The 22,024-nt window shown below is 34.1% G+C and overlaps 4 protein-coding genes across 4 annotated transcripts; all 4 read left to right on the forward strand.

Annotated features, from left to right (window-relative positions):
* The first annotated feature begins 205 nt into the window (after positions 1 to 205).
* LOC141651235 (uncharacterized) lies at positions 206 to 1,087 on the forward strand. The gene has a single exon (XM_074458954.1). It carries the CDS (start codon positions 206 to 208, stop codon positions 1,085 to 1,087), a length of 882 nt encoding a protein of 293 aa, XP_074315055.1.
* Positions 1,088 to 1,945: 858 nt separating this feature from the next.
* On the forward strand, positions 1,946 to 4,653 carry LOC141651236 (uncharacterized). Its single transcript, XM_074458955.1, has 4 exons — positions 1,946 to 2,024; positions 2,574 to 2,703; positions 3,001 to 3,670; positions 3,760 to 4,653. Exons 1-4 carry the CDS (start codon positions 1,946 to 1,948, stop codon positions 4,651 to 4,653), a joined length of 1,773 nt encoding a protein of 590 aa, XP_074315056.1.
* Positions 4,654 to 7,674: 3,021 nt separating this feature from the next.
* LOC141651237 (uncharacterized) lies at positions 7,675 to 10,436 on the forward strand. Its single transcript, XM_074458956.1, has 3 exons — positions 7,675 to 7,966; positions 8,112 to 8,921; positions 9,010 to 10,436. Exons 1-3 carry the CDS (start codon positions 7,675 to 7,677, stop codon positions 10,434 to 10,436), a joined length of 2,529 nt encoding a protein of 842 aa, XP_074315057.1.
* Positions 10,437 to 18,891: 8,455 nt separating this feature from the next.
* Positions 18,892 to 21,356, forward strand: LOC141653244 (uncharacterized). The gene is made up of 2 exons (XM_074460948.1): positions 18,892 to 18,945; positions 19,941 to 21,356. The coding sequence occupies exon 2, from the start codon at positions 20,060 to 20,062 to the stop codon at positions 20,822 to 20,824; it is 765 nt and encodes a 254-aa protein (XP_074317049.1). The 5' UTR covers positions 18,892 to 18,945; positions 19,941 to 20,059; the 3' UTR covers positions 20,825 to 21,356.
* Positions 21,357 to 22,024: the final 668 nt, after the last annotated feature.

Genomic DNA, 22,024 nt, shown 5'->3' on the forward strand with positions numbered 1-22,024 from the left:
CCTGTGGTCCCAAAAGGAACCAGACAGGATATTGTTAGCTCGGCCCTAAGTTCTTCTTATTTATGGAGTGAATGCAAGGTAATTGTTATATCACTTCAACAAATTGTAAATATTTTCCCTAAATATTTTCATATTATGATTATTATTAGCTACGTATTAATTTCATTCTATATAAATTTATCAGGTACTGCGCCTTACAAGAAATATGCGTCTACAACAAGGAAGTTCAGAGACTGATGTACAAGAGTTACGAGAGTTTGCTGAATGGATCCTAAAGGTTGGAGATGGGACTGCCGGAGAAGAAAATGATGGTAATGTTGATTTACAGCTTCCTGATGACATACTCATAAAGGATGATGGTGACCCAATTGCCTCCATAGTCAAAAGCACATATCCATCTTTGGTTCAAAATTTGGGAAATGCAAAATACTTTTGTGAGAGGGCAGTCCTTGCTCCAACTCACGATATAGTTGAGAGTGTGAATGATTATATATTGTCTCAAATTACGGCAGATGAGCGGATTTATTTGAGTTCTGACCAAATAAGCAAAGATGAAGGTAATTTAGGGAGACAAGATCTATACTCGACGGAGTTCTTAAACACAATAAGATGTTCGGGACTTCCTAATCACGTTCTAACACTAAAGGTTGGGGCTATAGTCATGTTGCTTAGAAACATTGATCAAGCAAATGGACTGTGTAATGGTACTAGGCTTGTGGTAACTGGTTTAGGGGAGCGTGTGATTAAAGCTACCATACTCTCCGGAAGCAATATGGGTGACAGCGTTTATATCCCTCGAATCACATTAACCCCTTCAGACATTACTCAGTTTCCAGTTAAGTTTGAGAGAAGACAATTCCCTTTGACCGTTTGTTTTGCAATGACTATTAATAAAAGTCAGGGACAGTCTCTTGCTCATGTAGGGTTGTATCTCCCTAAGCCCGTCTTTAGCCACGGACAACTATACGTTGCCGTTTCAAGAGTGACAAGCAGGAAGGGATTGAAAGTCCTCATTTGCGACAAAGATGCGGGGATTTCTAATATGACAACTAACGTAGTTTATAAGGAGATTTTTGACAGTTTGTGAAGAATTGATTATATAGTCTACATCATGGATATTTTACTACAATTTGCATTTCATTATATTTTTCACACTTAATGAATAATAACAATTTGCATAACGATTTCTCTTAACTTTTTATTTTTAACGTACTTATTTGGTTATTTAAAACATTCAAATTAGATAACCTATTATAAGTTAAAAACATGTTATTCATGTGTACCATGACATGCACGAAGGAAAAACATTTTATGACAACACAATATTCATGGAATATCTTCTTTTTTTTTGATAATTCTTAGAAACAAATGATAGAAAAAAATATATTGACTTAATACTTAGATCATTTCAGAAAGACAATGATAAATACTCAATAATTTTTTTTTTTGGATATTCTCAGCAACAAATGATAGCAAATAAAATCAAATATGAAATATGAATTGTTAGTAATATCTTTTTTTTGTGAATATTTGTTAACATTATCTTACTATTAAAATAATTATCTTTCTATTAAAATAATTTGAGAAAGTCAAAGAGATATACACAATAATCTCGAAATCAAATGATAACAAAAAAGATTTAGTATATTTTATATGAGATATTATTTGAGAAAGTCAATGTCATAGACTTAAATATATATTAACTTAATATTTAGATAATTTTAGAAAGTCAATAAGATATAGTCAATATATTTTTGATAATATATATCCTCGGAATCAAATATCTTTTTTTGATATTCTAGGAATCAAATAATAACAAAAAAAAAATCAGAAAATCATATATATATATAACATAGAACGTACATTAGGTCACCCAAAAATCATATTTCATTTCTTTTCAAAATAAAAAAAAAGAATAGTGTTCATCAGTAATTATCAGTAATTAATGGCATTCATGAATCCAATTTTATCAGGAGATGCTTCTACCTCTCATAGAATATCAATGACATTTAATGACAATCAAGGTATGTTTTATGATGAGTATGTCTTTGTTAAATTTCATTGTACTTCACAGATGAAAAAAAAAATGAACGAAAGACATACCTGTCATAATTGTTGATGGGTTTCATTTAAAATTCCCACTTAGTCTTGAATTATGCCCCCTTCTTTTTCCTGTTCAGTATTAAACAGTCAGTAACATTGTTTTCGAAAAACATTTATTATTTATTATTTATAGTTCTAAGTCTGGTGCCAATATCAAAATAATAAAATTTGTCTGCTAAAAAATCATATATAAATAACTTACAACGTCATATTTCATTTCTTTTCAAAATAAAAAAAAATAGTGTTCATCAGTAATTAATCGCATTCATGAATCCAATATGTTTTCTGATGAGTTTGTCTATGTTAAATTTCATTTTACTTCACAGATGAAAAAAAAATGAACGAATGACATACTTGTCATAATTGCTGATGGATTTGATTTAAAATCCCCACTTAGTCTTGAATTATGCTCCCTTCTTTTTCCTATTGAGTATTAAACAGTCAATAACATTGTTTTTCAAAATCAATAGGCATATCAGAAGATGACAAAGAAAATTATTCTGCCATCCGAGAAGCATATTCTTGGGGGTCCATATGTAATATCAGAAACCTCTTTGCTGCAATGTTGCTTTCAAGAAGTCTTTCACAGCCAGAAAAAGTGTGAGAAAAAACATGGCATATGTTATCAGGCGACATTCTAGAACGACAGCGGAATTTACTTCACAACAAAGGTAAAGTGTAATGTTAAATATATCAATGCTGAATTAAGTTGACTAGATGTTAAGAGTATAATCATTGATCAAGTTCTAATTTTTTGATTTCTAGAAAAATCTAATAATATTGCACATAATGTCTATTAATATGGTTCCATTTACCACTTCACAGAGTTGAAATTGACAGACGATGAATGAAACATCATGCATTAATTGATATTGAGCGAATTCTGCAAATTAACAGCAGCAGCCTACGAAATTTCAATGGAATGCCTATTCCAGGTGCTATACTATCAACTCACATAGAGAACAACTTATTAAACGAGTTTGGTTATGACAAAAGAGAATTAACTTATGAGCACACTTTTCTTATCTCATCTATGACTATGGAGCAGATGTCAGTGTATGATGAAATAATGGAATCAGTAGCTATGGATCGTGGAGGAGTTTTCTTTATTTATGGTCATGCAGGTACAGGCAAGACATTTATTTTGAAGGCACTTTGCGCCGCCTTAAGAAGCAGAGGAGATATTGTTCTCCCTGTCGCTTCGAGTGGAATCGCAGCAGCTTACCTTTCTGGAGGAAAGACAGCACATGAGGTATTTGGAATACCATTAGACATATCCGAAAACTCCACTTGCAAAAACATCAAACATGGTTGTCACATGGCCAATCACCTTTGTAAAACAAAGCTTATCATATGGGATGAGGCTCCTATGATACACAAGTTTTGTATAGAGGCTCTTGATAGGAGTTTGAGAGATGTAATGCAAACCTCAGAAAAGCCATTTGGAGGTAAATTAGTTGTTTTCGCCGGTGACTTCAGACAGTTGTTACCCTTATATACAAAAGGGGGCAGAGACAAAATTGTAGGATCTATTATTAATTCCTCTTATCTATGGAGTGAATGCAAGGTAATTTTGCCGAACTTCTATTTTTAATTCTTAAGAGCATTTACAGGTTTATTAAAAACTGACGAATTTTTAAAATTTCTTTTTCCAAGGTGTTGCACTTAACGAGAAATATTCGCCTTGATTTGGGGAGTTTTGATATCAAAGACCAGGAGTTACGAGAATTTGATGAATGGATAAAGAAGGTTGGAGAAGGTGCAATAGGAGGAGTGACTGGCGAAAAAAACTTTTTACATATTCCAGATGATGTCCTCATAAAGGATACAACCGAACATTTGATATCAATCGTCAAAAGCACGTATGCGTCTTTGGAAAATAACTTATGTAACCCGGATTATTTTCAAGAGAGGGCTATCCTTGCTCCAACTCCAACCATAGTTGATTCAGTCAACCAGTATATAATGTCTTTACTACCAGGCAAGGGAAAAGTTTACCGAAGCTGTGACCAACTACAGAGGGAAGAGAACAAAACAGAAACTAGAAGTATAAAATTCCTAAACACATTGAACTGTCTAGGCCTTCCACGTAATGCTATATGGTTGAAAGTGGGGGCTATTGTAATGCTCCTAAAAACTATCGACCATTCAGTCGGTATGTGTCATGGCACAAGGCTCATGGTAACGGATTTAGGAAATTATGTTATTAGAGCTACCATCATCTCAGGTAGCAACATAGGAGGCCAAGTGTATATCCCTCGGATATCAATGACCCCTTCGTCCGCCTCTAATTTCCCAATGAAATTTGAGAGGAAACAATTTCCTTTAGCAATTTCTTTTGCAATGACCATTCATAAGGCTCAAGGGCAATCTCTAAGTCATGTTGGGTTGTATCTTCCGATACCCGTTTTCAACCATGGTCAACTGTACCTAGCCATATCGAGGGTAAACAACAAGAATGGATTGAAAATTCTTATTTCTGACCAAAAGGGTGTAATTTCTAATGCTACGGCTAATGTAGTATTTAAGGAGATTTTTCAAAATTTGTAATAGCAAGTTAGCATACCTGGATTGGAATAGTTAATAAAATTATAAAATAATATTAATAATGATTTTTTGTCAGTTTCTTATTTACTGTAATTGACGTATCTAACGGAATCACTTGGAGCTGTAGACCATTATTATTATTATTATTATTATTATTATTATTATTATTATTATTATTATTATTATCCGACCCTACCGATCAAATTGAATCACGATTTGGTGTCACCTTCACATTTTTCATAAAGGATGATGGTGTGCATTAAACCCAGTATCCCCCATTCTTCCCCAAACCCCATTTTCAACAGGACGACAGTACCACACTAATGGAGTTAAACCCATTTCTTTGATCAGTGATTAACCCACTAAACTCTATCAGGCAATTCGTCCAACAGTTGGTGTGCATTAAACGAATAACGCTTCTTTAGCCCCAAGAATGATGGGAAATGATGGGGTAAAAATGATGAGAAGGAAGCCATGGAAGGATATATGTTGCGACAATAAAAGGTTGAGATTGATCTGAGAAACAAATAACAGAAACAAATATATCCTGATTAATCATCAACAAATAACAATTTCTTTCAATTCAATAAAATAAAATAAAATGAATATCCGACCCCATGTCCACCGCCGATTTAATTTGGTAGTGAAAAAAAAAACATAATTGAACCACAATATAATTACAAATTCATCTTATAATTAACAAAAAAATCATAATAAACAAATCACAATAACAAAAAACAAAAATTATCGTTACATGCAAAACAGAATGGTTGTGCGAAAAATACTGTAATAGAGGATTGAAAATAGAGATAAACCTTGGTAGTAAGGAATTTTATCCGATCGAATTCCGTCATATCAACGATGAATTCAGGGATAGCGCAGAAATCCAACGAATATCCCTTTATTTAACAACGGATCTGCCGACGACATTTCCAAGCTTTCATCATATTTGCTAACCCTTTATCAAAATCGACCAAGAAAGCCCAATCATAATATAATTGAATGGTTAAGATGAGATTGAATCTTGATAGGAAGAAACTGTGATGGTTTTTGGAAGATGAAGATTACTAGATCAAAATGAGGAAGATGAAGATCAAAATGAGAGGAGTGAGACAGATAGATAGTCGGATTTTGTGACAACATTTATCTGCATTTGATAATTTGATTGAGTTACTGTTGAGGACAACAAGATAGTTTAATCGGGTTTTGCTATGTTAATGTTTATTTAGTGATTGGGCTGCGTAGTATGGATTGGGCCTGATAAGCTTATTTGTTGTATTGTCACTAATATCGTATTTTATTATTCGGCTCAATCACGTTGTATGTCGATCGTTTCTTATACTTTACCAACCAGTAAAGATTTTAAGACGGACAGTACAATTTTAAATTTACTAATAACATTTAAGCATTTGTCCACAGTATATATATCTTTACTTAATATACACTTAAAATAACATATTTCGTTACCACCCGTGCAGTGCACGGGTTCAAAAACTAGTTATCTTTTACAAACAAAACCTAACAAAAAGATTAATATTATCCTTGTATTTTTGGGTAACTTAGATTTAAAATTGCGAGTTTGATATTCTTTTTTTATTTGATTTGAAAAATAATTGCTTATGGTTTCACTTTGCAGGATACTAGGAGACTTTGTCGAGCATATAATACATATTCTTATCAAATTTAAGCCAAATCATGCAATGCCGGTTGCAATATTTTTATTTTCACAATTAAAGTGTATTTTGATAGTCTTATTGTTCTTAATATAAGTCAGTGCCTTCTATAGTACTATGTTGATCAAATATGAGTTTAATTTTAGGGTTGCTTTTTCAGTTGACCTTGACCATTAAGATTTTGTCACTTCGTTAAAAATGTTGAATTTATTTGAAAAATAGATTTGAAATGGAACTAATGTTTGAGACGTGATGGTGATAAAGATTGAAATTGCAACATTCTAACATTTGCTGAACCTTAAAATTGTAAAATATCTATTGTCTTAATTTGCATTTTTTGTCTTTACCGACCATGTAAAAGTACGACTATTAAAAAGCCCGCGATTTTCGCGGGTTACAAAACTAGTTTTTTTTTTATAAGTTGTGAGAATGTCTTTAATTTTGTCACATCTCAAATAATTCTCAATTTGCTTTTATGAGTCTATATAATAGTGGCCCTAATTGTAGTATTTTTCAAATTTTATAATGATGGTGTTAAGTGTGGATTTGTAATTTTCGAATAGTGATGCATGCTAGCAACTCAACCCCTGTAATTACTGTTCCATGAACTATTAAAGAGCAAAAGCACAAATTTTAATTGAGTTTCATTGGCTCATGTTTCTCGTAACACGTTTTTCCATATAGATAGATGAAATTGTACAAGAATTTGGGATGTTTTAGCTCTTTCATCAATATTCTTACATTTAGTCCTCGCATTCTATATTTCTTGCATTTCTCTCTTTGTAATCCCTTTCTTCATATCTTTTTTTTGCTTTTGACTTTGAGCATGGGCAATTTTGCTTTCATGTTTGCTACTTTTCTTGTGTACTGGATATTTAATGTCCTGCAAGGTTATAAATGAATTTGTGAAAGTGAGTCCCTTTCGTCCTAAACATTTTTTTCATCTTCTTTTACCTTTTGTAAATGTTTCATTCAAATCTTGTACAAAAACATCTTGATATATAAAATAAAAAAACTTATCTTTATAAGTGTAATAATGACTTCGGTATGGTAGAAAAAATTGATAATTCATTAGAGAACGACTTTTTGTTCGGGTAAAAAAAGACATGAAAATGTTAGAAATCACATTTACCTCAACTAAATTGAAATTTACTGATATAAACTTAATTGAAGTACTGCATAGAGTAGTCAATTCAACAATTGACAATCAAGAGAACTCAATTGAAATGGAAGAGAGCATGAAGTTTATCAGTACATTGATCAACAGGAGCACCAAAGTCGAATAAAGAAATAGAAAATAAATCCTAGAGAGAGAAAGCGATTTCTAGGGATTCTCTTCGTTCCTTCAGCAATGGCGAGGAACAAGCGAGTCTCGTCTCCGCATAGTACTTCTAAAACACATAAAAATAATAATTCATCATCTATTATTAAATCTACTACAAAAATTAGTACTAGTACGACACATAATACAAATATGAGTGAACCTGTATCACAAGTTTTTGAGGTGGGAAGCTCGTCTACGACTGATCTTCGAGCTTTCAACCTTGATAAGGAATTGGAATCAATCAATGAGGACAAGTCAACTGATGATGAGGAATGGACGGTGGTGAGCAATCGAAGGAAACAGAAGTCTGCAGAGTCTGGTAAGCGTCCTTCTCTGAAAATTGACGCCTCGATGTCAATCCGAATCGGAGTATTGGGCGTCTGCGATTTCATGTTATGTCCTTGGTGCTAATCCACCGAGTCTTGTGCTAAGAGGTTTTATCAGACGTATTTGGAACAATTTAGCGATTTCTTCTATTGCTTCTCAACCTAATGGTGTCTGTTTAATCCGATTTAAGACAAAGGAGGATAAGCAACGTGCTCTTCAGTCAGGTCCTCTTTTCTTTGACAACAAACCTTTCATTGTCAAGGATTGGACTCCTGGAATGAAGATTGTTAAGGACAAACCTGTGACTGTGCCTGTGTGGATTCGTCTATATGACCTGGACATCAAATATTGGGGTTTGGCCTTGCCTAAGTTTGTAGGTTTAGTGGGTAAACCAATTTGCAGTGATCAGGCCACTAAAGACAAGGAATACTTAGGTTTCGCTCGATACTTGGTTGAGGTCAAGGTGGGAGAGCAGCTGCCTGATACAATTGAGTTCATTGATGAACATGATATTTGTCAGACACAGCAGGTTCATTATGAATGGAAACCAGTCTCCTGTAACCTATGCCATGGAATAGGACATGAGACTGGTCTCTGTAAGAAAAAACCAGTTAAGGCGAAACCTAAGATTGTGCAGCAGGTTTGGAAACCTAAGTTACCCGTCCCCCCAGCAAAGGTCTTTGAGAAAATACCTGTACCTCAACAGGCCAAGAGCAGGCAGCCTGATGTAGTTCTTCCTCAATTGCAGCCTCATATGGTAGTCACACCCATGCCATATCAGGGCTCAATGTTGAACTCTCTGACTCCTGCCAGGTTTCTCAACAGACTAACCAAGAAAGGGGAGGGGATATCTTCAGGACCCACCTTTGTTGATGTTCTCAGCTATTCTATAAGGAAGAATCTGTTGAATAGCATGGGAAAGGGACCCTCCTCTCAACATATCAATGGTTAGCATCGGGTTTTGGAACGTTCGTGGCTTGAATAAAAAGAATAAGCAAGGTGATGTTAGGCGTCTCTTGCATATTAATAATGTAGGCTTGTTTGGGTTAGTTGAAACTAAAGTTAGAACCAACAACATCATTTCTGTTCAAGATGGTTTAGGGAATAAGTGGAATTTTCTCAATAATAATGATATCCATGAGAGTGGTAGGATCTGGCTCCTTTGGGATCCTAGCCTATTTCATGTAGTTCTGCTTATGAAGGATAAACAGGCTATTCATGTTTCTGTTGATCACTTACAGTCTGGCTACTCTTGGACCTGCTCCATCATCTATGGATGTAACAAAGACTCTGAGAGAACCAGTCTGTGGCAATCTATTCTCCAGTGCAAATCCATTGTTCATGGCCCTTGGCTTCTCATGGGGGACTTTAACAATGTTCTTCACATAGGGGAACGTATTGGCTCTGAGGTGACCTTAGCTGAGATCAGAGACTTTCAACAGTGTGTGGATAGTTGTGGGCTCTATGACCTTGTGAACCAAGGTGCTTATTTCACCTGTAACAACAAACAAGAAGAGAATAAACATGTGTTTAGCAGAATTGATAGGGTTTTAGCTAATGACCTGTGGATTGACAGTGGCCCCTCAGGAATAGCTTCTTTTTTACCCGAGGGACTCTTTGACCATAGCCCTTGCATCATTAGGTTGTGGGATGAGTCTGCTAGGAAACCTTCTTATTTTAAATATTTTAATATGTGGGGCAAAGATGAGAGGTTTCACAACACTGTCAAGGATGTCTGGCAGCAACATATCAGGGGTTGCAAGAGTTTCCAGGTAGTTAAGAAGCTTAAAATGCTCAAATACCCTCTAAAGCAACTGAACAAAGAGGGATTTGGGGACATTATTAACACCACCAAGGTGGCTCACCTCCTGCTTGAGGATATTCAGAAAAAGTTACATCAGGACCCTCAGAATATCTTATTGCAGAATGAGGAAAGAGTTGCTGCTATTTCCTACAAAGAACTCAGTGAGGCTAGGGATATGTTCTTGAATCAAAAAGCTAAAGTTCAATGGATGAAATGCAATGATGAGAACACACAGTTCTTTCATAGCTCTATCAAGGCTAGAAGAGCTCTCAACAAAATTCTGACCATCAAGGATCAGAATGGGGTTCTCTGCTCTGATAACAAGTCCATTGAGAATGCCTTCTTGACCTATTACAAAGATCTCCTTAGAAGTTCTAAAGAAGTTACTAGGGTGAACCTGGGGGTTGTGAGAAGAGGCAAATGTATTACTCATCAACAAGCTAGTGCCATGACCCAGAGAATCTCTGATGTTGAAATCAAGGAGGCTCTCTTTGATATTCCCATTGATAAGGCCCCTGGCCCGGATGGTTATACTTCTTGTTTCTTCAAAGACTCTTTTGATATCACTGGTAACGATGTTCTTCGTGCTGTACATGAATTTTTTGAGAATGGCAAGTTATCGCAAACTAAACTCTACAATGGTGACCCTGATTCCTAAAAAGATCTCCCTGAGACTGTCATGGATTTCAGGCCCATTGCGTGTTGCAATGTTATATTCAAATGCATCTCCAAAATCATCTGTGCTAGGCTGTCTAAAATACTACCTGATATTGTCAGCCCAAATCAGAGTGCTTTCATTCATGGGAGAGAGATTGTTGACAATATCCTCATCTGCCAAGACTTGATGAGGCTTTATAACAGGAAGCAATGCTCCCCTCGAGTTTTGATGAAAATTGACCTTAGGAAAGCCTACGACTCTATTGAGTGGAATTTTGTTGAAGACATGCTCATTGCCCTGAAATTTCCCTCTCTTATGATCAATTGGATTATGCAATGTGTCTCTACTCCCTCCTACACATTGTCTTTGAATGGCTCTCAATTTGGTTATTTCAAAGGGAGAAGGGGATTGAGGCAAGGGGATCCCTTATCTCCCCTTCTCTTCACCTTATGCTTAGAGTATTTTACTAGAATCATTGATGTGGTGACACTCAGACCTGAGTTCCAGTATCATCCTTTGTGTAGAGCTCTGGGCCTTTGTCATCTTGCTTTTGCAGATGACTTGTTGCTTTTCTGCAAAGGGAATACTGGCTCTGTCAAAATTCTCATGAGGGCTATGCTTACCTTTTCTTTAGCTTCTGGCCTCACCATCAATTCCAACAAGTCTGATGTGTACATGAATGGAGTACCCGATTTCAAACCGCTCACATTCTGAATATCACTGGTTTTCATCAAGGAAGTTTCCCTTTCAGGTACTTGGGAATTGACATTTCCTACAAACGGCTTACTAACTATCAATGTAACAAGCTAGTGGACAAAATGGTGCTTAGAATTAGGAGTTGGGGGGCTAAAAAGCTTAGCTATGCTGGGAGATTAATACTTGTTAAAACAGTGCTATCACAACTTCACTGTTATTGGGCTCGTATTTTTCTTCTTCCTAAGGGCATCCTCAACAGAGTGACCATCATTTGTAGGAATTACCTATGGTCTGGTGATAATGAGTACCATAGAGTTCCTGCAGTGTCCCGGGAGAGCCGCCAGGATAAAACTAAAGGAGGTCCGGGAATTGCTTGATTGCTTCTTTCGGAATGTGGCCGCATTGCCAAATACACCTGGTGGATTGCAAATAAGAAGGACAGACCTCCGGGTGAGATGGGTGCATCATATTTACATCAAGCAGCCGATGTTGGTGGACTTACTCTCCCACCGTAAATTCCGGTTGGGTATGGCGTCAAATTTGTAAGGTCAAAGATAAATCAAATGGTCATTAATGTTCAAGCATTGGGTTCAGAAGCCTTTCATTACCCAGCAGACTTATGATTGTCTGATAGCTGCTGGTGTGCAGGTGCCCTGGCACCCATTTGTTTGGAATCGTCTTTGCCTTCCTAAAGTTAATTTCATATCTTGGCTCTTTGCTAAGAACAGGCTGCTTGCTAAGCAGCGCCTTCTCAGATTTGGGGTTGTTTCTGATGGACTAGGTTGCACGGACACGCCTAAAATTGGGCGTTCCCGTGTCGGACACCGTGTCGGACACGGACACGCGTAGGACACGCCCCGAAACGTTTTGGACACGCCAAAAACCGTGTCCTATTTTTTTTTAAAAAAAAAAACGTGTCGGACACGGCCCAACTAAATTGGACACGGCCCGTGTCTTATGGACACACCTAATATTAGATTTTGAAAACAAAATCTGATTTCATATGAATCATATCACGACACTTTTCTCCAGTTCTCCTTTACTGCTCCTACGCAATCGCCACTCCCCACTTCGCCAGTCAGCCTCGCCTCCTCCGGCCGCCGTTATTTCTTGGTCGCAGTCAGCCTTTCTTGCCGACGAATTCTGGGTTAGCTTCGCTCCATCGAACAGGTAATTTTCACCTTTCCCTAATTTATCAAACTAGGTTTAATTAATCAATCTAGGTTTAATTTCTGAAAATCAATCGATATTATTTATTATTATTGTTGTTGTTGTCGACTTGTCGAGTTGTCATTACATCAAACTGAGGGTTTTCAATTTGGATATTGATTGTTTGATTTGGGGGTAATTTCGAAAATTAGGGTTTGGTTGATTTGGGGTAATTTGGATATTGATTGTTTGAATTAGTAACATTTACCGAAGAAAACAAGCAGATTGTGTGAAAACAAGCAGATTATGAGATGGATAGTGTTTGTATATATGTATGATTGAACAAGGTGGGAATTGAAAATGAAATCAACTCGTAATTTATTTACGTATGATTGAACTCGTAATTTATATATGTATGATTGAACAAGATGGGGTTTGTAATTTGAAACTTTTCATGCTTTTTATTTATTTTGTAAGACTTTTCATGCTTTGTAATTTGGAACTTTGTTGTTGGTAAGACATTTGATTTTCATGTATAAGACATTTTTATTGGTTGTTTTACGACCTTGTGACCTTTAAATGACCAAAGTTTAAATGTTGGTTGTAATGGCGTTTAAATTCCCTTTATTTTAATAGGTATATTAGTTTTTTTTTGCCGTGTCCTGTGTCCTGAAAAAATCGGAGTGCCGTGTCCCGTGTCCGTGTCGTGTCCGTGTCCGTGTCCGTGTCCGTTTTGGTGCAACCTAGCTGATGGACTGTGTAGCATTTGTGCTGCAGGACCAGAAACTCAGGACCATATATTTTTTGACTGTCAGTTTAGCAGGAATTGCTTGCAGTTGGTGAATACTTGGTTGGGACTTCACTGGACTAGTTTTTCCTTGGAAGACATGCTGCATTGGAAATTCGGGAGTCTGTTGAAGAAACAGATTGTCATGGCTGGTATTGCTAGTTTGATTTACAATATTTGGGTATGTAGGAACTCTGCAAAACATGATGGATGCATACCTAGACCTCATAGAGTTTTGCAGCAGGTTCAAAGCATGGTAAAGTTCAGATTGCAAGTGATCAAATCAGAAGCAAAGCTACTAAAAAGTCGTCCCTGGCTTGAAGCTAGGAACCTCCTTATATGCTAATGTGAGAGATTTGTAGAGCGTTTAATTGTACTGAGAGCTATGTATTCTAACGTGTGATGGATCTTGTAACTTGTTTGATTATTGAGCTTAATGAGAATTTCACATTCTACCAAAAAAAAAAAAAAAAAAAAAAGAAGTTTATCAGTACAAGATAAATTATACACTAATCAAACAATACACACAACACGCTAACCTTTTGTTTAGGAATTTTTTGTAATTATAGTTTCGACAACTTTTAGCTGAACCTGCACTTTTAAACAATCAAAAGATAAGAAAATGTTAGAAAACGGTTGTGATATGTTGCAAAGCTAACGAAATTAATAGATGTAAAATAAGCCAATTAGGTAAACGATGATATACTCCGTACTACTATGCACTTTGATCATGATTAGAGTCGGAACCGTTATATATATGGGTATGAAATGTAACGACCAGACTGTTTGATTGCTCAATATTTAATGTTGCATGGTGTTAAGTGTAATTATATGAGTATGAAAAATGGTTGTTACAAACTATGGAGTTATGGCTAATGACTTAATAATGAACTCTTATGTATTTTGACCATCGCATACTTGCATTAAAGCATACAATTCAGTAAATTCAGCTTTGTGGATCATAATTTGGAGTAAGGTCGTGTATATGGAAGGTTTATTGAGTAAATATTGCACTATTTATTATTTACTACAGGAATAAGTAATAACTCATTTAAGTCATTTTATTGAAAAATTTCCAACTTGCTTGAATTATAGGGATTGCCATGTCATCTACTCAACTATGCCTTTTTATAATATTTATAGATATATTGCTAAATAATGCAATTTGTTTTTTTTTTTACAAAACCTTATCCTTTACGTGAAATAATTTCATGAACTAAAATACATGGTATTACTACCCTTTTAAAATTTCTATTATTAGTGTTTAATTTACGTAAGTATTTACATAATTTGTTTAAAAATTACTTAAATTAAATAAATATTTTCTTTTCCATATATTTTATATTTTCCAAAACTTTATCATTTACGTGAAATAATTTCATGAACTAAATACGTGGTACTACTACCCTTTTAAAATTCTATTATTAGTATTTAATTTCACTTAAATATTTACAGAATTTGTTTGTAAATTACTTAAATTAAATAAATATTTATTTTCCCTATATTATATATTTTCCTAAGTACATATTTTATATATATGATCTTTAATACTCATTTGTCGATTAATTAGTTCTGTAAAACATTTTCTATATACAAAAAAGTTATAGTAACAACAATAGTGAATTAGTGCCTATAAAAAAAAAGTAGTGAATTAGTGACAATACATTTTTTTTTTTCAACTTTATTTATTCTTCTTCGTTCTTAATTTCTTATGTATTCAATTTTTTTTTTATTTCGAATACATATAATACTACTTCATATGAAATATCTTGAAATTATTAACTTATAGTTAATGCGTATTTTCTTATTGCAGTTTTTTTTTTTTGAGTTAATTAAGTTGAAAGCTAATGGAATATGGATGGATTTTTAAAGGAAATAAGTGAATTAAATTAATGCAATATAATAATAAATTGATAATCCATGTCATATTAGTTTGCCAAGTCACATTGTTATTGCGTACGCGGCTTTTTTTCATCCCATGTGGCATTGTCTACATTAAATAAATATTTATTTTCCCTATATTATATATTTTCCTAAGTAAATATTTTATATATATGATCTTTAATACTCATTTGTCGATTAATTAGTTCTGTAAAACATTTTCTATATACAAAAAAGTTATAGTAACAACAATAGTGAATTAGTGCCTATTAAAAAAAGTAGTGAATTAGTGACAATACAATTTTTTTTTTTGTTTTCAACTTTATTTATTCTTCTTCGTTCTTAATTTCTTATGTATTCAATTTTTTTTTTTTTTCGAATACATATAATACTACTTCATATGAAATATCTTGAAATTATTAACTTATAGTTAATGCGTATTTTCTTATTGCAGTTTTTTTTTGAGTTAATTAAGTTGAAAGCTAATGGAATATGGATGGATTTTTAAAGGAAATAAGTGAATTAAATTAATGCAATATAATAATAAATTGATAATCCATGTCATATTAGTTTGCCAAGTCACATTGTTATTGCGTACGTGGCTTTTTTTCATCCCATGTGGCATTATCTACGTGACATTTTTTTGCTAGCCTTTTAATAATATTTTATAGATAGTAGTTTATAATTTCCCGACCAATAATCAATAGAGTTAGTAACTCAATGGAAATCATTTCCAATTTCAAGGTAGACTATGTAGTCTTTTAAGTCTTTAGCATCGAAATTCGATGCCAACACTTGTTGGTAAGAATTTGTGATTGCTTTCCCTCAAAAGAGAAAAAATAAATAATAATAATCCTCTAGGTATAAAAGCCAAGTTTTTTAGAGGGATATGATTGGTTCTCATAATTTTTAGTGTGCGGGGTCTACTTCAATTTCTCTTAATCTTTTTGATTTTATTATTTTCCCGATGTTTCTAATTTTAGTATAAAGTAGGTATAAAAAATATGAAGTATCGACTTCAAAATAAATGCAAGCAAATATTAAAAAATCAAATATAAGGGACGGATCATACTTACATGAACATATTTTTGTCTAGGCGATATAACTATCTAATAGGAGTACTACATTTATATTTATGTCGAGTTTCGAAACTATCTAAATTTTCAAATGGTAGATATATTTTAATTTTATTCAAATTCTTGCATATTAAATCTCGTACAATTCTATCAGCATTAGCTTAACTTATAGCAATATTAGGAGTCGTTTGGTTCGTCATAGGAAGATAGAATTCCCGGGAAGATTAAATTCATGTGAAATTGAAAATCACATGAATTATGTAAATGTTGTTTGGTTGAATGTAGGAACTTCAATTAATGTGGGAACTCCCACTTACCTAGGGGGCTAGGTAAGTGACTTCCTACATTATGTAGGAATTGGAGTTCCATAGGAAGTTCTATCAATCAATACTATATATTAAATCCAGAAAACAAGGGATTTCAATGTAATTAAAGAAAGTTATACAAATTAATTATACTATATAGTTTTAAATCACTAGCACCGTGTGATGGACCCGATTAAGGGATCTCAATGCAAATATTATATAGTTCGGGTTAAAATTAAATTATATAGAAGCTTGGTAATTTTCCTAAACATGGTCAATTTCCTTAAAGTAAAATAATTAATTAAGATGGTCAATTTCCTTCAAATAAAATAATTAATTAAGATGGTCAATTTCAAGGAGAGTAAAAGAAAGAAGATGTTTGGTAATTTTCCTAAATATTTATAGAAGACTAGAAGATAGTCAATTTCCTTAAAATAAAATAATTAATTAGTATAAACATGCATACTTATGGTATTAATTATTATCATCATAAAATTATATATTAAATTTAAAATCTATACACTTTTATTAAACTTTATAATTTATTAGATATATAGATATGTTAATTATTTAGCATACAAAAATATAATAAGTAGGTTATAAATAATTCAAGTTAGATTCCATAATATATAATATTGCATAATTCTTTCGATTTGATTTAATGTATATATGTAATATATTTATATAAATATATAATCTTCTTAAAATTGCATGTCTAAGTAGTAAAAGTAATTTCGTCAGTAAAGAAAAGAATTGTAGTAACATTGGATATAGTTATATAACAATAATCACTCATTTGAATAATAAAAGTAACAATATTATCAACGAGATTAGTGAGAGTAGTAGAAACAACAACGGGGTAATCAATATTAATGCGGCAATAGTGAAAGTAACAATAATTACGACGGGATTAGTGAAATTATCAATATTAATGCGGCAATAGTAGAATAATAATTACAATAGGAGTAGTGAAAATAACAATGATTACGGGCAAGTAGTGAAATGTTATTACTATTGTTTCATTACGGGCAAGTAGTGAAATGTTATTACTATTGTTTCATTAATAAGAGTAAAATATTAATAGCGGGAGTAGTGAATTTGTCTCAAAATTTATTACATCGTAATTTTAGGATTTGTTATAAAAAATATATTAATGATGAATTTATGGGTTATGCAACTTTAAGTAATTTTATTTAATGAAAAAAAAATTAAATGGTAAGTAGAGGTAGCCCGGGCGAAGCCGGGCACCAATACTAGTACTATATATTAAATCCAGAAACCAAGGGACTTCAATGTAATTAAAGAAAGTTATACAAATTAATTATACTATATAGTTTTAAATCACTAGCACCGTGTGTGGACCCGATTAAGGGATCTCAATGCAAATATTATATAGTTTGGGTTAAAATTAAATTATATAGAAACTTGGTAATTTTCCTAAACATTTGTAAGAGACTAAAACATGGTCAATTTCCTTAAAATAAATAAATTAATTAAGATGATCAATTTCATTAAAATAAAATAATTAATTAAAAAGGTCAATTTCAAGGAGACTAAAAGAAAAAACATGCTTGGTAATTTTCCTAAATATTTATAGAAGATGGTCAATTTCCTTAAAATAAAATAATTAATTAGTACAAACATGCACACTTATGATATTAATTATTATCATCATAAAATTATATATTAAATTTAAAATCTATGCAATTTTATAATTTCGTCAGTAAAGAAAAGAATTGTAGTAACATTGGATATAGTTATATGATAATAATCACTCTTTTGAATAATAAAAGTAACAATATTATCAGCGAGATTAGTGAAAGTGGTAGAAACAACAACGGGAGTAGTGAAATAATCAATATTAATGCGGCAATAGTGAAAGTAATAATAATTACGGTGGGAGTAGTGAAATTACCAATATTAATGCGGCAGTACTGACAATAACAATAATTACGGCGGGAGTAGTGAGAGTAACAATGATTACGGGCAAGTAGTGAAATTTTATTACTATTATTTCATTAATACGAGTAAAATATTAATAGCGGGAGTAGTGAATTTGTCTCAAAATTTATTTTATCGTAATTTTAGGATATGTCATAGAAAAATATATTAATGATAAATTTATGGGTTATGCAACTTTAAATAATTTTATTTAATGAAAAAAAAATTTAATGGTAAGTAGAGGTAGCCCGGGCGAAGCCGGGCACCAATACTAGTTTCCCATGAATTGGGCAACCAAACAAAACTCCATCTAACCACTTCCCATGATTTTCCAATTCCTATGATTTTAAAAGGCAACCAAATAACCCCTTATTGTTGTTATCGTAACCCGTGCATTATTTTGCACGGGCTTAAAACTAGTAATTTTTGATTGCTATAAAAAGGTGGGACTTACACTTCACCACTACCTTGGACCAGTTGGAGCGTCGTCTCTTTCTCTAATCTCCCAACATCTAAAATATCATCATCATCTTCTTCGTTTTGGTCCTTTGATGGTTTTGGTCGCTGCTTCTATGCCCATGAATTCATTTTTTTCAACCAAATTTAATGGTGGTCTAACTATTGCATAACTCAGACAAAGATTACTCTCACTCAATTTCATTTTTCTTTCCTAGGTAAACTAACTGTCCAATATCTTTACATTATAATTTTCCTGTTTAGTTTTCCTGAGATCCCCTTTTCATTATTTTACTTTATTAATATTTGTTTTGAATAACAGCTGTTAAATCTCATGGAGTATAACTTATGTTACCCAAACACTTCACTTTGATCGCGCTTGTCCGACACTTATAGATTAAAAAATTGAAAACTTGACGGAATATAACCGTATCCAACACTCCGATACCCATGTCGTGTTGGACACTTGCAGTGAGTGACATATGTTATAAATGGCGTATTCTGTGGCTCTATAAAACTTGGTTAGAGGTGTGTGTCTAAGTGTCGGACTCGACCCATTTGTGAAATAGAATAATAGATCTTGTTTTGGCTTAAAATTGAATTTTAAAGTGTCATACCCATGTTTGAACATCATACTTGCAATAAGCTAGTAGGGTATGAGCTTTATGTCTTTTAAGGTTACAAGCTCAAACCCCTTTAAAGGAACTTCGGAGATGTGTCGATTGTGTCCCTCCCTACCCCCGTCCCCAGTGGTGGATCTTGAAATATAAGATAAGGGCGCACGACATTTGAAGTTTTCAACAACTAATTTTGAATAGTATGAATACTTACACTTCAGCACCGAGTCAGGTCGGTGCTCAAGTGATCATTTCTTCACAAAAATACATATAGACTTAACTCCTTAAGTGGTCAGCAGGGTCCAAGAATTCGGTCAAGGGGCTTGCACTTATGGGGTATTTGCTTTCTTAACTTCTTGCTAACGGTAGAATTCTTGATCATTAGCTCAAGTGAACCACTCAATCTGAAGTATTACTCCATAAATAGGAAGCCGGTGTACTTGCTTTTCAAAGTTTGTTCTGTATGTTACATTGTACCATTGTAATCTTAACCGTGGGAAGGCTGGAATCATTTTTAATTCTGACAGTCAAACAACTCGCACTCATTGTCCTAGTTTGTCCATGTGCAGTATCTTACTAGCATTTTGTTGATTTAGATCAAGGAGCAAGGCATCAATGGCGTTCACGCCTACAAAGGGGAGCCCAGGGAGACTTTCTCTGTGAACATAGAAACCAAGTGAAGGTCAGAGGTGATCCTATTCAAGTGTTGGTTATCATGTGGCCCTGTGAGAAAGACATTCTGAACCAAAACTCCGAGTGCTCAGATGATGATGCATCATACGAGAGCAACAGAGAGGAAGGACTTGAGTGTCCTATATGTTGGGAGTCCTTCAATCTCGTTGAAAATGTTCCTTATGTGCTATGGTGTGGTCACACCCTCTGTAAGAATTGCGTCATGGGACTACCTTGGGCTGTTCTGAAATCTCCCACCCTACCCGTCCACCTTCCATTCTTCATCTCTTGTCCGTGGTGCAACTTACTGTCCCCTAGGGTGCTTTACAAAGGTCTGCTAAGATTCCCTCGTAAAAATTACTTTATCCTTTGGATGGTTGAGAGTATGAATGGTGAGAGAACAAGGTCTTACACATCTTCCCATGGCGATTTTCGCCAGACGGGCCCCATGAATGGAAATTATGGAGGAATGAGCCATTCGCACATTAGACACCATAGGGAAGTTCCAAGGACACTGGCAAGGCCAGAGATTCACCACAACCACCACCCTAGCTCTGTTAATAGGTACTTTAATAGAGAGGGATTGAACATGTCATTTCGTAAGTGTTTGGCATTTCTGGTTCACTTGACCACCAAATTCCCTCTTGTTCTGATATTCCTTCTTGTCACTTTATACGCAATACCTGCCAGTGCAGCCATCTTGGCTTTGTACATGCTCGTAACTCTTCTATTTGCTTTCCCGTCTTTCCTTGTTCTCTATTTTGCGTACCCAAGCTTGGACTGGTTGGTTCGAGAAATCATCACTTAAGTTGTGGACAGCTGTCTCCCTTTCTGTGTTGAGGATCTATGTTACGTGTCTTTCCACACACTTTACTTGATTATGAGTTGGGCCTGACCTGGCTGAGGTGGGATTGGCTTGGGCTATCTGAATAATCTGATCACCTCTAGAATTTACTTCTCCGTGTACCCTATTTTGTGAAACGTTTGTAGTTTTCCGCCATAGAATGGTCGTCTCGAGGTTCTCCATTCTCCGTTCAAGATATTTGCTTTCAGTGATTTAATGCAATCCAGTGAGACTGCATTGGGATACGCTGATTATCTTCTAATTTGCCAACATCCTTTCCTCTTATTTTACTGAAGCGCTTCATATGTTCGCTATTTCAGCCATTGCTGTCCGTCATCTCTTGTAAGTTATGGTATTTCAAACAAAAAGTGTTGGTATATACAAGTCATTTTGACAAGCTATTGTGGACACTGAATAATACCCTGTTACTTTGTTTCATTACTTTCGTCATTTGCCAATTTCCGGATTCAGTCCAATGCATGCCTCTTCTGTTGAACCTTGTATATTAGTTTGGGTTGTAAAATCCATGGCTGAGCCAAAAAGGATCACAAGGACAACAATTCCTGGAGAATCGAACTTGTGACATCTTGCTAAGAGTCGAATAAATTGCTCATGTGCAGTTGGGATTGTACGTTCGTACATTACCAACATGCATTGCGAATAATACTCCCTCCATTTTTCTTTCCCAAACTGTTAAAAGCGTATAAATCATCAATTTATAGATGTTACCCTAGGCTAATCTCAAATGTAACATTAATAAGTATTTTTATACGTAACTAGTGTAACACCCGTGAAAATTCACGGGATTGTTTCTTTAGCAATTAAAGTAATTTACTAAATCTTTGATATGAATCTAATGCTGTGCATTTAATAGTTGTATATAAAGGTTATAAATATATACAAAATGTGTCTAATATATGCTCCTCCATCCAGAACTTTTCTTCCCATTTGTTTTTAGATGATATCCAATACATTACTGTGAGACACATTTATTGATCCCAATCTCATTATTGTCACTTTCGTAAATAATATTGTCACTCATTGATATTCTTGTTAATTTCGCCATCATCCAATAATACTGTTGTTAATGTCGTTAATTTTGTGTCTCACTCAAAAATCTCCCATAAAACTAATAGCTGAAATTTAGTAAACCAAATCAAATAC

Source organism: Silene latifolia, chromosome 4 (assembly GCF_048544455.1).
Source record: "Silene latifolia isolate original U9 population chromosome 4, ASM4854445v1, whole genome shotgun sequence".
Classification (NCBI taxonomy): Eukaryota; Viridiplantae; Streptophyta; class Magnoliopsida; order Caryophyllales; family Caryophyllaceae; genus Silene; species Silene latifolia.